Source organism: Arachis hypogaea, chromosome 16, assembly GCF_003086295.3.
Source record: "Arachis hypogaea cultivar Tifrunner chromosome 16, arahy.Tifrunner.gnm2.J5K5, whole genome shotgun sequence".
Classification (NCBI taxonomy): Eukaryota; Viridiplantae; Streptophyta; class Magnoliopsida; order Fabales; family Fabaceae; genus Arachis; species Arachis hypogaea.
In genome coordinates, this window is record NC_092051.1 from 127,266,310 (window position 1) to 127,283,008 (window position 16,699).

The 16,699-nt window shown below is 30.8% G+C and overlaps 2 protein-coding genes and 1 long non-coding RNA gene across 3 annotated transcripts; 1 reads left to right on the plus strand and 2 right to left on the minus strand.

Annotated features, from left to right (window-relative positions):
* Window positions 1-2,285: 2,285 nt before the first annotated feature.
* LOC140179851 (uncharacterized) lies at window positions 2,286-3,250 on the plus strand. Its single transcript, XR_011873679.1, has 2 exons — window positions 2,286-2,389; window positions 3,065-3,250. It is a non-coding gene; the product is annotated as an uncharacterized lncRNA (long non-coding RNA).
* A 677-nt stretch (window positions 3,251-3,927) lies between these two features.
* Window positions 3,928-4,488, minus strand: LOC140180221 (uncharacterized mitochondrial protein AtMg00810-like). The gene has a single exon (XM_072220666.1). The coding sequence runs from the start codon at window positions 4,486-4,488 to the stop codon at window positions 3,928-3,930; it is 561 nt and encodes a 186-aa protein (XP_072076767.1).
* A 5,158-nt stretch (window positions 4,489-9,646) lies between these two features.
* Window positions 9,647-12,302, minus strand: LOC112759045 (protein VERNALIZATION 3-like). Its single transcript, XM_025807862.2, has 4 exons — window positions 11,779-12,302; window positions 11,001-11,062; window positions 10,757-10,797; window positions 9,647-10,171 (listed from the first exon to the last, which is right to left on the minus strand). The coding sequence occupies exons 1-4, from the start codon at window positions 11,980-11,982 to the stop codon at window positions 9,942-9,944; spliced, it is 537 nt and encodes a 178-aa protein (XP_025663647.1). The 5' UTR covers window positions 11,983-12,302; the 3' UTR covers window positions 9,647-9,941.
* Window positions 12,303-16,699: the final 4,397 nt, after the last annotated feature.

Genomic DNA, 16,699 nt, shown 5'->3' on the forward strand with positions numbered 1-16,699 from the left:
GGAATCAATAAGCAAACTGAAAGCCGGATGATATATATTATTCCATTCCTTAATTTATGACTCTATCCAGAATTAATGGCATGCAGCATTAGTATCAATAACATTGTGATTTATAGTGAATTTTCATGATTGATGATAAGTTTGGATGTTGGAATTTTATGTTTGGTTGTCTTATTTTGTTATTTGACTTTTGAGTTTGTACTTGAATAAGATCATAACATTCTCGTTTATGTAGTACTTTAATTTGGATAATATTTTAAGATTTATATTAGACTATAATTATGTTTTAATGTGTTTATTTATATTTTATTTATTATTTTATTATAAAACGGTTTTTTCGGTTCAACCACGGTTGAATCGGTTGAACCTATGAATCAGTAAACCAGTAACTAAAGCGGTTCGATGACCGGTTCGGTTTTCAGAACCTTGGTAATTTCGGTGCATTTTGAATTTAAATAAGGTGCAATTGGTCTCTTGGTTTGAACTGAGTTTGCTTGTGTGTCATCATTATGAAGTAATTTCGGTGCATTATGGATTCAAATAAGTTACACTTGGTCTGTGCTTGTTTTGAATTGAGTTTATTTGTATGTCATCGTCATTAAGTAATTTTGGTACATTAAGTAAAGATTAAATAATAAGTCATTTATGATTTATTATATTTATTCAAAATAAATTTTTAGAGATTTATATATTAAACAGAGTATTTTCTTATTTATAATTTAAAATTTTAGTAATAAAAAAAATATAAATATTTTATATAATTTAATTTAAATATTTGAGATTTTTTAATTTAATACTTTAAATTTTATAAATAAAAAAAATTAACTTAATTATCTCTAATTTTATCTTAATTAGTATTTATATAAAAATAATTATAAAATAATAATAAAATAGTATTTCAAGAATAATTAATTTAACTACTCTAATTTTTAAAATTAATATATTTATTTAAAAATAATTTAAAATTTATAGTTAAATAATATCTTTATAAAATTATTATTAAATTAAAATTAATTTTCAGTTATTATACTATCCTTATTTTTATTGAAAATACTTAAATTACCCCATCCCTAATCCTAATACAACTCACACACCCCACCCTTAAACCTAGTAGCCGCCAGCCTTCCCCTTCGCAAAACTCTTACCAAGTGGGAAAAAAAAGAAAGAAAGTAAGAGAAAGGAAAAATAGAAACAGGGAAAAGAGGAAGAAGAGAAGGAGACGGGGAAGGAGGGGAGGACGGCGCCGGCGGGTATCACTGCCACCGCATCATCGTATTACACCCAGAGGAGAGAGGGCGCCGTTGAGCAAGGGCCAAGGAGAGAGAGCGCGTCTAGCCACGAGCCCGCTGTCGGAGGAGCTGTCGTCGCGCCCAGCCACCACCGTCGCTGTTCAAGCCGCCGAACTGCCGCATGCAAGGAGCTTCTCGTTTCGCCGCCGTCGTGCCGTGCCAGGGGAGAGAGCGCCGTTAAAAGAGGAGACACCGTGACAGAGAAACCGCGCCGCGGAGGATGAGACCGTTGTCGACGAGGCTCCGCCACTGCCTAGCCGCCGTCGCCGAAGCCGTGACGCTGTCTCTGATAGCTCCTTGGCGTCGTAGCCGCTTCTCCTCGTCTTCCTGTTCTCTGCGTCAGCAAGGGAAAGTAGCCTTTGAGTGTGTAAACCCTGATAATTCTTTCTTTCCCATTTTGATATCAAGTTTCTCATTGTTTTTAATTTTTGGGGACAAAATTTCTTTTGTGATTCAAAGGCCTAACTTTTATTTCTACTGAACTTTTTTGTTGCAAACTCTAATTCATGCCATTTTGAAGAATGAGTTTATTACTGATGATGAGTAGTGAACATTATTGAAGATTATTGAACTGTTATTGTTATGAGTAATGATTTTCGTAGGTTTCTCTATTTTGAGTAATTTAGATTATTTTGTTGTATAGTAATTATGGAACTGTTCTTGTTTTTTAGATGTTGTATTTTTTTTATTTAATTATGGAACTGTTCTTATTGTGTTTATTCAGTGTTGTGTTTAAAAGCTAACTTGTAATGTTATTTACTAGTGTAATGTACTATGAATAACCTTCACAATTATAATTATTGTAGTTAATTTTCATAGAAAATGATCTTGCCCTCAGCTTGAAGACATGAACTGGAGCCCATAAAGTTCTGCTATGTTGTACTGTTGTATGTATATTTTTTCACGTAGTATGTATATAGGTGGAGAATTCTTTTATGATGTAATTTTTTTTTCTCATGTTTCTTTCTTTATTCTTGCTCGTAGGCTCAAATGCTAGATTTAAGTGGCTTTGTTGAGACGAGACATCAACTTTTGACTCTGAAACCAAATCATCGCATGAACTGGATTGGTTTTTCCGTTGCCCATCATTTGAACTCTAAGTAAGATTTGGATTTATATCGAGTTAAATGCTTTTTCAATTGATGTTCTCTGACCTGCCTATGTAAAGTACTAGTAGCATGTTGATCTTAGAGCATATGCTTTAGTTCATTAATGTCTCTTCTTTATTATTGTTGGTTTTGACTTCATATGTGTAAGTATAACTGGCAGTTCTCCTAATTGTATTTTCTTCTATGCTTGTTGGAATACTTTACTAGAGATTCCTTGTTTTAGCTTATATAAAACTACAAGGACCTAAGCTTGATCTGATATGGCCTAGTGCATCTGTGCGCATAGGAAGTGAGTTATTATCTTGTTGTCAGAGTTTCTCTTTTGGTTCAAAGAAAGTAATTTAAATTTGGTTTCTTTTGGTTGTTCTGCATGTTCTTGTTCTTGTGTTTTGACATGAATCTCACTTTTCTTGTATGAAACTTTGTGAGTGTAAAAGCATGAAAAACAGGTCAAGTATATTTGTGATTAAACGATTATTAATTAGCCCGTTTTATGTATTCAATTGTCAATTCTTGATCATTTGTATCCTTGATTAGTTGGTTTTAAATTTTGAGAATAGATTCTCAAAGAATTAATTAATTTTAATTTCTATCTTAATTTTCACTTGGACGAAGATAGTGTTATGTGTTATTTCTAATGTTGATTTTCGTTGTTTATGTTTGCAGGGGTACAAAATTGATGGCAACATGCTAGACTTTATATTGACTGAAACATGCTAGAAGAGTCAAGGATTATAAATTCTACATGATACAAATTTTATGTTAGGAAAAATTTGTATTTAGTTGAATTTATAGAACTTATTTTATTGTAAAAGAATCTTAATTATATGTAAGATATTTTAATTATCTATATGAATATATATTATATAAATGTTGAGTTAGCACATTTAAAAAATTAATTGATATATCAATTATTTAAATAAATATTACAAAATGAATCTATTTTTGTAACTAAGAATAAAAAATGTTATAAAAGTAAGTAGTATTTTGTAACAAAATATTATAACACAAATCTAAATTGTTACAAAAAAGAGTTTATTTGTTAAATTTGTTATCACTTTTGTGACAAATTTCAGTTTTTGTATCAAAAAAATTTGTTACAAAATATTTCTGTAAAGTCCCACATCGATTGGGGAGGGAAACGAAGCATGCCTTATAAGGGTGTGGATACCTCTCCCTAGCATGACGCGTTTTGACGAGTGAGTATGGGGGGCTTCGGCTAGCATCCCTATCGTCAAAGGCAAAACCGTGAGGCCTTGTGTGCCAAAGCGGACAATATTGTGCTAGCGGGTGGTCTGGGCTGTTACAATTTCTTTGTATTGTAACAGTTTCATTTTTTGTTACAAAAACTTTTTGTAACGGGACATACTGCAATGGGCTTTTTTTGTTACAAATTCCTTTTGTTTCAAAATTTTGGATTTTTTGTAACAAATTTTTGTTACAAATATTATTTTTTCTTGTAGTGTATTAATAGGTTTTGTGATTGGAATATCAAGATCTTGAAGAATATAACTCAGCCATTGAGCTTCTTAGGTGGCCAGAGCTAAAGCTCTATACTCTGCTTCTGAAGAGGAGGCTGCAACTGTTAGTTGTTTCTTACTCTTCCAAGTAACCAATGATGGTCCTAAATAAAAACAATATGCCGAGATGGATTTGCGAGAGTCAACGCAACCAGCCCAATCAAAGTCAGAGAAACCGGTAAGTTGTAAATCAAAATCTGCAGAAAAGAAGAGGCCTGCAGCAGGAGAACCCTTTATATAACGCAACACTCTATGTGCTGCCTTCAAATGCTCAGTAGTAGCGCAATCCAAAAATTGGCTTGGCTTCCCAATGGCATAGCTTATATCAGGTCTAGTATTTGATAGATATAAAAGCTTGCCCACAATTCGTCTATACTGACCAGAATCAGCGAGCAATTTCCTAGTAGTTTTACTTAGTTTTGCTCCATAATCAATAGGAGTGGTGGCAGGTTTGCACCTTTCAAATCCTGTTTTCTTGAGTAAATCAAGGACATATTTCCTCTGGTACAAAGTAATTTCCGTCTTGGATCTTGCCACTTCTAGACCAAGGAAGTACTTCAAATCTCCCATGTCTTCGATCCAAAATCTCTCATGAAGAATATCTTTAATTGAGTTAATTTTATTTAGGTCATCACCTACCAATACTAAGTCATCTGCATACACTAGAATTGCTATGAATCTAAGTGATGTACTCTTGGTGAAGAGGCTGTAATCCGATTTGCATTGAGTGAATTTTAGCTCATGTAGAACCGATTTGAGCTTGTAATTCCATTGTCTATTAGCTTGTTTTAATCCATACAAGGACTTTTCAAGCTTGCGAACTTGACTTGGTAAGGCTTCTAAACCTAGAGGCACCTTCATATAGACCTTCTCATTGAGTTCACCATGCAAAAATGCCGTGTTGACATTAATTTATTTAAGGTGCCACCCTTTTACTGTTGCAACAGCCAGCACCACTCTCAAAGTCCCTAGGTTTACTACAGGACTGAAGGTATCTCAATAGTTAACACCAGCCACTTGTGTGAATCCCTTAGCAACGAGTCTTGCCTTGTGCCTCTCCACTGTGCCATCCGGGTGGTATTTGGTACGAAATACCCATTTACAGCCAATCACTCTCTTTCCAATTGGTGAAGAAGTTAGCTTCCGTGTCTTATTTTCTTCCAAGGCAGTTAGTTCAGCTCTTATTGCCTCTTGCCAATAAGTTTGAATGATTGCATCCTCATAGGTTTTAGGCTCTAAATTCGGAATAACAATAGAAAATGCAAGATGCATGGGAAAAAGCTTAGTATAAGACAAGACATTGGAGAGAGGATACCTTTGAGCAGTGAGCTACGATGAGGGTGAAATAGTGTTGATAGTTTGGCACTCGTAGTCCTACAAGTATGCAGGTGGTTTAGTTTGCCTAGTCGATCTCCTTACATAATCATTTTCAGGCAAAATGGAGGATTTAGGCAGAGCAGCAGAATTATGAGTTGAAAACTCTTCATGTGATGCATAATTAGGATAGGAAAGAATTTCTTCAGTTTCATTTAAGTCAGATAAAGCATTATCATGTTGATGGCTGAGATTTGGGTGATGCAAGCTTGTTAAGGGGCTGCATCATTAGTGTTTAAAACCTGAATCTGAGTCCCTTTCAAAAATTCATAATTAAAAGGATGAGATTCAACATGAGATGAATTAGAAGAATTTAAAAAATTGTTATCGTTGGAATTATTAGAGTGACAGTAAGGAAAACAATTCTCATGAAATTGGACATTCCGAGATAAGAAAATCTCTCGAGTTTGCAAATCAAAGAGCAGGTATCCCTTTGTTCCCTCCCTAAATCCAAGATGCAAACACTTTCTTGCTCTTGGATCCAGTTTGCCTCGTTGTCTTGCAAGGCTGCTAGCATATACCAAACAACCAAAAACTCTAAGAAGGGACAGATTTGGCAGAGTCTTATAAAGAACTTGATATGGAGACTTATCTTGCAAAAAAGGTGTTGGCAATTGATTAATTAAATAAACCACATGTCCAACACCGTAATTCCAAAATGATTTTGGCAAGTGTGCATGAAACAAGAGAGTTCTAGCCACAGCAAGGATGTGTTGATGCTTACGCTCAACAATGCCATTCTGCTATGGAGTTTCCACACAAGTTCTTTGATGAGATATGACATTAGAGCTGTAAAAAGTAGGCATTAAAAACTCAGGTCCATTATCTGCGCGAATTGTTTTAACCACTATATTAAATTGGATTTTAGCAAAAATGACAAAATCTTTAACCAATGAAGAAGCCTCGGCTTTAGTTTCCATGAATAAAGTCCAAGTGAATTGAGAACAATCATCCATTATAGTAAGAAAATAACGTTTTCCGATAAAGGAGGGAATAGAAACGGGTCCCCAAATATCAACATAAATTAGATCAAGTACGTTGGCTGCAGTACTAGAACTAACAGAAAAGGGTAATCACTTTTGTTTGCCAAGATGGCAAGAATGACATAGTTTCGTATATTTTGTACAGTCAATAAACTCAAAATTCTTTTGTAATACAACAAGCTTATCATGAGATGGATGTCTTAATCAACATGCCACAAAGATTGTGAAAAATGGTTGTAGGAAGTTGCTGTGATGTGAGGGAGAGCTTTAATTTCTTTGTGCAGAATGTACAAACCATCAACATTGCTAGCTGCACCAATTATCTTAAAAGTGTGCAGATCCTGTATCTCACAAGCCTTGTCAGTGAAACTCATTTTGCAATGTAAAGATGCAATAAGTTTTGAAACTGATATGAGTTTAAAGTTAAAAGTAGGAATAAACAACGCATTAGTGAGAAAAAGATTGTCAGAAAACATAATGGTACCCATGACGCAGCTAGTTGTGAGTGAGAGATTAGGTAATTTGACAATGATTGGATCAACTTTGAAATAATTTTGGAAATCAGCCAGGGTATATGATACATAGTCAGTGGCTCCAGTGTCAAGTACCCATGGCTTGTGTTTATTAGTTGAAATAGTTAGAGCTCTAACATGAGAATCAAATTGTAAAGTATTTACCATTCTACCTGTATAGGGAGAGTGATTGGCTTTGGCTGAAATTTGATTGACACTATGAGAATGAGGTATATCTTGTTTGCTAAGCAAGGCCAAAAGAGCTTCTCGTTGCTTTGGAGTGAATTCATTAATGGTTGGTTCACTTCTAACTAATTGTGGAACATTGAGACCATCATTTTCATCTTCAGGAGTGTTTGTAGCAGTCATACAATTTAGGACAAGAGACTTTTTTCTCAAATCTAGGTTTGAAGTTGGGTGGATAGCCATGCTTCTTATAGCAATTATCCACAATGTGTCCTGATTTTTCACAATGAGTATATTGCAATTTGATGCGATTTTGCCCCTTTTTAGATTGACCTCTACCTCTGCTGTCAGGTTGAGAAAAGGCTGCCAAAATCTTAGTGTCTAAGGTATTATCAAAGCTGAAGAGCTACCTTTCTTGCTGAGTGATCATTGAGAGGATTTTGTTCACACTAGGCAAATCATCCATCAGCATGACCTGTGACTTAACAGTGGAATATTGCTCTCCATGACCACGCAAAAACTTGATGACTCTGTCCTCCTCCCTGTGTTGCCTAACAATGCCTAAGCCACATTCACATTTAACACAATCACAACCAGGGATAGTTCTAAAATCATCAATCTCTTCCTAAAGATTTCTCAATTTGGCAAAATAAGCAGTAACAGACAAGTCCCCTTGTTTTAGTGCATAGACTTCCTCATTCAATTTAGCTACTCAAAACCTATCACCCTGATAATAACGATGCTTAAGATCATTCCACAATTCATAGCCTATATTGTTCCATAGAACACTCTGATTGATTTCTGGACTAAGGGAAAGGTTAATCCAAGCAACTACATAGGTGTTGCATCGTTGCCATGCCTTGAAATCAGGATTAGTTTTCTTAGGTTTTAAGATGGTGCCATCAACAAATTCAATTTTATTTTTGGATGTAAGAGAATTGATCATAGCTTTGCTCCATGCACTGTAATTTGAACCAATAAAAATCACGTTGGTAATAGGTATACTTGGATTTTCAGAAGGAAGTATGTAATAAGGGCATGAAAGATCTTGATTTGGATTTGTCTTGTTGATATGGCTCTAGATCTACGCCACCTGACTGAAGAACGTCGCGAATTGTTGCATGTCCATCGTAGGACCACCTTCTGTGGATCCAAAACTTGGATATGATTTTCTTTCCATCACTGTGAAGATGACAGAAGTGTTCATAACCTTTCTCTCTTGATCTCGTGGATCGGAAACTCATTATCTCTTCTTAACAGAAAGACAGTGAGATAACAGAACTGTCATCAAACTTTATAGTATGAGTTCAAGAGAGAAGAAGAAAAGAAATAGATGAAGAAGAGGAGCTGAGATTTTAGAGAGGTGTGAAAGAGAAGGAGAAGAAATTGCGAGAAAGAGGGCGTTCAAATCAAATGAAGAAAAAAAAGGGAAAAATAGATTCACGGAGCAAAAACCGCGAAAAGCACTTCAACTGTAAAGCTTGACTCATCATCCTTCTCTAATCACCTTAACGAATTGTGAATCAGAGAGAAAATTTCTCATCCTTCAATCGGGATCTCCATGTTCCTCCATCCACGCTCACCGCACCATATAAAAATTGCATATGAACATGGAGAAGAGCAATAACAGAGAAACCAAGAAAGAATTGAGAATTGAACTTGAATAATGATCAAACTCAAAGAATACAATCACTTCTTCTATCAGAATTATCTTGCTATTCTAACAAACTATACAGCCCAACATACCAACAAAACCCACTACTAACAACTTTCTATACAAGAAAAATAACAACCTGTGTTAACAAATTCTAATTAAAAGAATAAATATCAAGTAACAGAGATAGTATACAAATCAAGCAAGAATATATATATATATATATATATATATATATATATATATATATATATATATATATATATAATGCTCAAATGTTTAAATGTAGAAAATTAATATTCTTGTTTATTATAAAAGGTAATGTGATGGAACCAACCTTCTTCAGTTAATATTAATTATATATTTTTTAAATTATTTTACTAAGGGCAGTTACAAGGACTTTGTACTCTACTTCTGATAAAGAATGAGCTATATCCATTTTCTTCCTTTTTTTTTTTTCTAGCCAATTAACGAGAAACTAAATTAGAAACAATAGTCATTCATTAGTCTTTCAACATTAGCATATGTTGTCCAATTTGCATTATAAAGTTAAAGTGAGGTTAAAGTTTAACTTTGTGGAGAACGATAAACTATTTGTGGGACCATCTTTCAAATATTTCAGCATTCTATGAGAGTACTCCGAAATGGTTGGTGGTGGAACAATCCACAAATTGATTGAGTCTTCTTATTGAATAGACATGCTAGGCTTGGTGTTTGTTAGATAGAAGAGTTTTTATTCTAATGGTCTATACAAAGTGAAATTGTCAAAAGTGTTCCATCTTCGTTAAATATCTTAAAAGAGTGTGGATCAAGTAATAATTTATTAATTATTGCATATCATTTTGTTTTAGTATTAATAGCTCTATTATAATATATTTAATTTAATTGCTCATATAATATATATATATAATATTAATTATTGCATATCATTTTGTTTTAGTATTAATAGCTCTATTATAATATATTTAATTTAATTGCTCATATAATATATATATAAAAAAATTTTATATAACATAAAATTAATCATTAATGATAGATAAACAAAGGTTATATTTTATTGAAATAGTACATGCATGGTAAAAGTGATTACCATATATATAATATGTTTGAATACACCAGAGAAGTACATAATTCATTGTATTTTTTCTTAAGCAAAACAATAAAAATTATGTTGTGAACTGATTTTATATAATGTGTATATGTATAACACTATCATTGATACTGTATTATCTTTTTATTTTTGCTTTAAAAGTACACTGTTGCTCTCTATATCAATGGAGAAATTAAGTATACCACATGCACAAAAGTATACTGTTAATTCATCATTGTTCTTCCACCAGATCCAGACTCCCTTTGACAGTTAAAGAAGAGAGCAGCAACAGGTGAACTAAGATTATAAAGCTCAGCAAACTCTCTTGTGTTGAAGTTTTGTCTCCATCCAGGAGCATATACTGTTTGTCTTCCCGGTTGTCGAAACAACACAAACACAAAACGATGAATCCCCATGGTTGGTAGTGGCTTTTCGTAGTTCACTATCACATTACCTACAAACATACAGAGAAGGAGTTCAAAATAAAATAACGATATCTTTTTTTAATTTTTATATGCAAACTCAGAATGTTAATTATGTAAACATTTGTTTTACAATTGACTTTTATTACTTGATTTGAGAATCATGGACTATAATAGGTCTCTGTCTAGAATTTAAATTTTTAAAAGAGATAAGATAACTCATGATATGATATTAAAGATTCTTATTAATATATGTTATTCTTTTGTATAAAAATAAAATACTGAGTATATATAAAAGATAAGCCTATATATAATCTAAATTTCAAGTATAAAGTAAAATGGTAACAAAACATGTTTAAACATATGAGCATTTTATATCCATTGAAGATGGAATGGTTGAAAGTTGGAATCTGATACTCTAAAAAATCATTTTTAGTTCTTCCCGCACTATAGATATGCATTTAAGATAAATCATATGAATATATCTTTCAGTTCTTAAGAAAAAATGGACGGTATGTAAAAGATTCAAATCATATATCAAATAATGTTATATATGTGTCAAAAAATAATACGATAGATTCATGAAAAAACAAATTAAATTTATATAAACTACTAACCAAAATTAGCTCCTGTTGTTGCTGGAATATCAGTCACCAACCTAAAATAATGTAAAATTATTTAATATTTTAGTTTATATAATAAGTAGAAAGTATTAATGAAAAATAGAAAACAAGTATAGTATTATATATTTTAATATAATTTTTTAATAAAAATACTTTTATATGTGTATTTCTCAACCTATACATTTTCAATCCATATCATTTTCCTTGAATCTTAGATTCAAATGTTTTCTGTACTCACCAATGGAGGTACTCTCTGCAATTAGGATTACTTGGACTAGGTGCATCTGGATCAACCATAACCTATATATATGATCAAAGAAAATAAAAGAAATAATAACCATTAGACATATATATATATATATATATATATATAAAAGATCATATAATAAGGTTTAATTTGAATTTACATAGTAATAAGGTCTTTTACTTACTATATCACTCTAAACAATTTCTAGGTATCTTTTGGCGGAATTACACCAAATTTTTTTTATTATTAAAAAATATAAATATTTTTTTTAAAAGTAATTATATATTTAAATATAAAATATGTTTTACACAAGTTGTAGTTGTATATTTTCTTTATTTGTGTATGTTCTCAAGTCTCTTTAATGTTTTTAGATGAGAGCCAAAGTAATTCTACACTATTCAAGATTAGCCGCCTTTAATTCAACTGTGAATATTGTTGTTTAAAATATAAAAATTATTAAAAATTATTTTTAAAAGTTATTATCATATGGTGGTCATCCTTTTAGATAATGTACAATTTTAATTAATATTATATATAAAATTTATAATTTATAATTGAAGAGATATACATATATAATATCAAAATACCCATCAAAACTTAACGAGATAAGATCAACTTTATTAAAATTGTCGTATAAAAAATCTTTGCTAATTAGTAAAAAAAAAAATTACAGATGACTAATAGTATTTTAGTCAATGTATAGCCCATTGCAACATGTAATCACATAACTAAATTTGTTACAAAATATTGTTATGACCATTGTTCTTACCAGGGTGTAGAAATTCCTGAGGTCATCTCCACCAATAGTAACTCTAGGCTGGTTGACTACATGAGAAGGCTTAAGCTCACAGCCATTGGTTACATCTCTATTACCGTATGATATTCTCATAGGCATTGTGCTTTGAAAAGGGTCCAACACATCCCCAATCACTCTTCCAACAACAAGAGAGTTCCTGCTACCACCACTAGGCATGGCATATAGTATAGTATATGTATGTTCTTTACTTATTAGTTAACAAGATCTCTGGGGCAACTACTATTTATACCCAGCTGGAAGGAATTAAGGTAAGGGATATGAGATATTAGTATTATTATTATTCTTGAGCCGTATGTGTCTGCCTGGTGCAGATTACATATCTTGATATTATTGCTTTTCGTGTGAAAACTGGAGGAAATGGAGGATTTTATTCCAAAAGAAGGAAAGGGCTGCCATGCCAAAATAGGAGTTAGTTAGTTAGTTGGTGCAACTGTATGTCAAGTGAATCAAGGTGACTCAACGCTGCATGCTTGTCATGATCATGACTCTAATATGGTTGTGTAAAGAAGAAGATGCATGGTACATATCAAATAAAATAATGGATACTTCTTCAGGATTGTAAAATTATTCTTGCGTCAGATTAGGGAAAAAATAAAAAGATAAAGAGGTTAAAATTTTTAGTTATTTCATTAAATCCGCAGCATGTATGTGCACCCAATTATCTTTTGGAGGATGCTCTTGTAAAGACGCTCAGAATATTTTTTTTGTAAAAACACTTATATGTTGCATTATTATTAGACATATTAATAGATTGGTTATTTTTTAATTTCTTCACAAATTAGAATAAAATTGATTTTTTTTATAACAATAACAATAAACTCAATTGTTATTAGATCTGGTCGAACCGACTAATTTACATAACTACTGGATCATTTTTTTTGTTTTTTTTAAAAACAAAAATCAGAGATATATTTGTCCTTTTATAAAAAAATTTAAATATGATTCAGTTTAGATTGTGTAAATCGATCAGATCAAATCGGATCTAATAATTATAATGTGGATAATTGAATTTATTATTGTTGTTATAATAAATTGATTTTGTTCTAATATATTAAAAAATAAATTATTAATCAGTTTAATAAAGATATCCAATAATATCATGATATACGTAAACGTCTTTAAAAAAAAAATTTAGTATCTTTATCAAAGTGATGTCCTTATCTTTTATATTAATTATAACGTAAATAACAATTCATTTTGCAAACCCACCGAACAAGACCAATATTAAAGCGTCTCAATAAAGACAATGGCACAAACATGTTATAACATTTAAACTAAATATATTTAATGGTAAAATATATTTTCGGCTCATCCTTAATAAAAAAAGTGCTACATTAATTAAATAAAAAAAAATTTTTAGGGCGAATAATTTTTAGTATTTTTTGCTATCATTTTATCAGTATAAACACTAAATTATCTTTAACAAATAAATTTTACTAATTTATTGTGCAATTTTTGAAAATATATGTACAAATTATATTAATTCATATGTGTAAAATTTTAATAAATATAGATATAAATTATATGCTTGTATATAAAATGTCTATAAATATGAATATAAATTATTACAAAAAATAATATTTTTTAATCATGTAGCATTGTTTATAAATAAATTTTAACTATCTATTTATTATATTTTATATTAATAATTTAAAGTTAAATTTAAGATTTATGATATAGAATTTAGAGTTTTAGATTTAATATTTATGATTTGTAGTATTTTTATTTTTTTGTTTCCTTTTTTTAATCTTTAATAGCAAATTAATTTTCAGAAAACAACAAGTTTCTTACTTTTTTATCAGTATGCATTAGCATTTAATTATTTCTTGTTTATGAAATTTTCAAAAAATTTAAAAATATTTTTAATATTTAATTTGCTTCAATTTCGTTTCTAATGTTTTAAATATGTTTTATAGGAGTGCACATAAGTCGAGTGAAATCGGGTTTGTCTTTACCCAAACCCGATCCTAATAATGATAGAGTCTATTTTTGAGATATTTACTTGGTCCTAGAGCCAGTAAAATTACACTACTTTCAAGCTACACCGAAACTGGATTTAGACCGGATAAAGTCCGAGTTTTGATAAATTTTATGTCAAAAAATTATAATACACTTATTTATAAAGAATAAAAAAATATTTGTTATCGAAAAGTTGATATTTTCACTTGAATTTAAATTTGTCCATAAATTATAATTTTATACTTCTTTGATCTATTTCCTAATTCAACAAATGTAATTAAAAACAAAATAATAAACTTATAATTGATATAACATAATATTGGAATTAATTTAAAACATATATGTCTTTTTTAGTCTTTTTTTTTTTTTTTTGGATCAGAGGTACCTCAATAGATTACACACTCCTCACACTTTTATCACATTTTTTCTTCAATTGTAATCTCTAGGGTTTGAGTCCTAAACCTTTGAAGTAGAGAAGAGAAGATATGCCATGTGAACTAAGACTCATTGACTTTTTTAGCCTCTTTAAGATGCACATGGGTCGAATAAAACTAAATTTATTTTAATTTAGACCCAATTCTAATTTAAGATTCTTACCAAATTTTAAACCCAATAAAATCATACCAAATTAATCTTAAAGTATTTGGCAGACCAGGCCTTCGGACCAATCCAGATCATGTGCATCTATAATGCTGTATACTTTTCAAGGTTAACACCGTTAGCAGAAATACTATAATGTAATAATCATACGCTAACGTATCAAAGACTCATGACAATCCTACTAATATGTCAGTCTAGCATATATTAAAAATATTTTTAAAGGTAGCCGATTTATTTTTATATAATAAAAGTGATACATTTAAAAAAAATTATATAATTTACTAACAAAAACATGTGATACTTTTCATAATTATTTTTATGTATTTAATAAAAACTGTTATCATATTAAAGTAAATTTTGAATAAAACTGATATATTTTAAAAGTACTATTAATATGATATTTATTTATAAATGAATTTACTAAACAATAAATATATATTATTTTTCTTCTCAATATTTACATTTCATTCAAGTTTATCCTTCAATTTTAGCCCTAATGTACCATCAACGAGCCTAATGGCAAAGGAATCAAGTAGAAAAACGGCCCAAGATAAAAATAGAATCAATATTAATTATGGGTCATGTCACTCGTGTATATGCTGAATAATTGATCGAATATGACCTTGGATATATAGTTGGATATATATGTATGTTGTACATTGTATATTTGTATGTGAGGTTTTAGACATTGATCGAACAAGGCCAATCAGATTTGGATATCTAGCAACGCTGTATGACTTAAAAGTAACAAAGACATGAACATAACCAACCATTTTCTTCAAGCTTTATTGGACAAATATCCGCCTTGCATTCTTAAACTCTTGACATTGACAAAAGAGGGACCAATCAGGGTTGGATACCCAAGTTGCACGTAAAAAATTAACTACATGTGATACCCAAGTTGCATTCTTAAAAGTGAATGTGATAGATTTGTTTCGAATAAAAAAGTAACTACATTCTGTTTTCAATAGCAAATTAATTATTTGAGATTATGTTACCGAAGCTTCGATTATTGTACAGATATAAATTAAAATATATAGGAATATGATGATCGAATTGTATAAATATAAGAAAAACATAAAGAAAACTTAACTAATTTAAGAATTAATATATAATACGTACATAGTAAATATATATTCTAACCAAAAACGAAAGTTAAATTGTAGTTCATTTAGTTGTTAGTTATTTTAATATAAAATTAAAATTTAACAGACAATTGTTTTTAAATTAATTATAAAATAGAAATAATAATTAAATTAGTCTTCTATTTTTATTTAATGATCAATAATAGAGTTTGTGGCCCAAATTCATAAAGCCAGGTCCAATAAGGATACAAGGCCCAATCCAAAGAGGAGGCCACTACACATACCCGACCTCTTTAAAGAGGTCGGTCATCGTTAAGGAGCTCAGCTCTATTTGCCCAAGCAAGTAACTGTATTCACGAATCTCTCCCACTATCTCTATCTTCCTTAAAAAGATGAACTCCAACAAACTCCCAAGATAAATGAAATAGTTATTCATCAATAAAGATGGAACTACTTCAGCAAAGGTGGTTCACAAACTCGACTATAAGACCATCTCCAGTAGGGAACTCATCCCAATTCCTGTTTATGGCCCACCTGTCATAAAAAGTAACTCCACATCAGCTTTTGCGTCATAAACAGTAAGTAGGAACTCAAAGCATCTCTCTCTTCTCCATTAGGAGGAACTAATTTTAGTCCCTGTTGTGGTCCCACTTAATTAATTAATTAATATAAATTATTAATTAAATAAAATTATTAATATTTAATTTAATTAGTCATTATAATTATTATTAAATTAATTATTATTTAATTATATAATATAATTATTTAATTAATTAATATAATTATTTAATTAATTAATATTTTATATAATTATTTATTTTTTATTATACTTGCCACTTGGCAAACATACATTGGTTAATGGGAGTCCCCATTCAGAGGGACTCCCTCTTCTCTCTCTCTTCTTGAAAAACGTGAAGGAACTCACGTTAATTCTATCCAATGGTCCAGTTCCTTTTTTTTCTGACCGAATAGTAGCTGGGCTTCTCCATTGGAGATGCTCTAAGTACACTGACAATCCTCAAGTATATTCAAGTTCTAATCTTTTAAAAACATGCCTAAAATCCTTGCTAACTTAAACATCGAAGTCTCTTGTAGGTACCACCCCCACCTTTTCACGAAGAACTCGGACGGCGGCACTTCGGCATAAGAACAAGTCAGACGTTATTTCAGAAGGAGTCTAGACCTCACGTTCAGACCTAAAATCAACGTTTCAGGTAATCCTCGAAACA

Bases quoted from the DNA above. Each gene is read 5' to 3' on its own strand.
- LOC140180221 (XM_072220666.1), bottom strand. From the start codon at position 4,488: ATGGGAGATTTGAAGTACTTCCTTGGTCTAGAAGTGGCAAGATCCAAG.
- LOC112759045 (XM_025807862.2), bottom strand. From the start codon at position 11,982: ATGCCTAGTGGTGGTAGCAGGAACTCTCTTGTTGTTGGAAGAGTGATT. The intron at 11,063-11,778 runs GTAAGAACAATG...TCATATATATAG, and splicing joins TCAGGAATTTCTACACCCTG to GTTATGGTTGATCCAGATGC. The intron at 10,172-10,756 runs GTTAGTAGTTTA...GTATGTTTGTAG, and splicing joins AACAACAGGAGCTAATTTTG to GTAATGTGATAGTGAACTAC.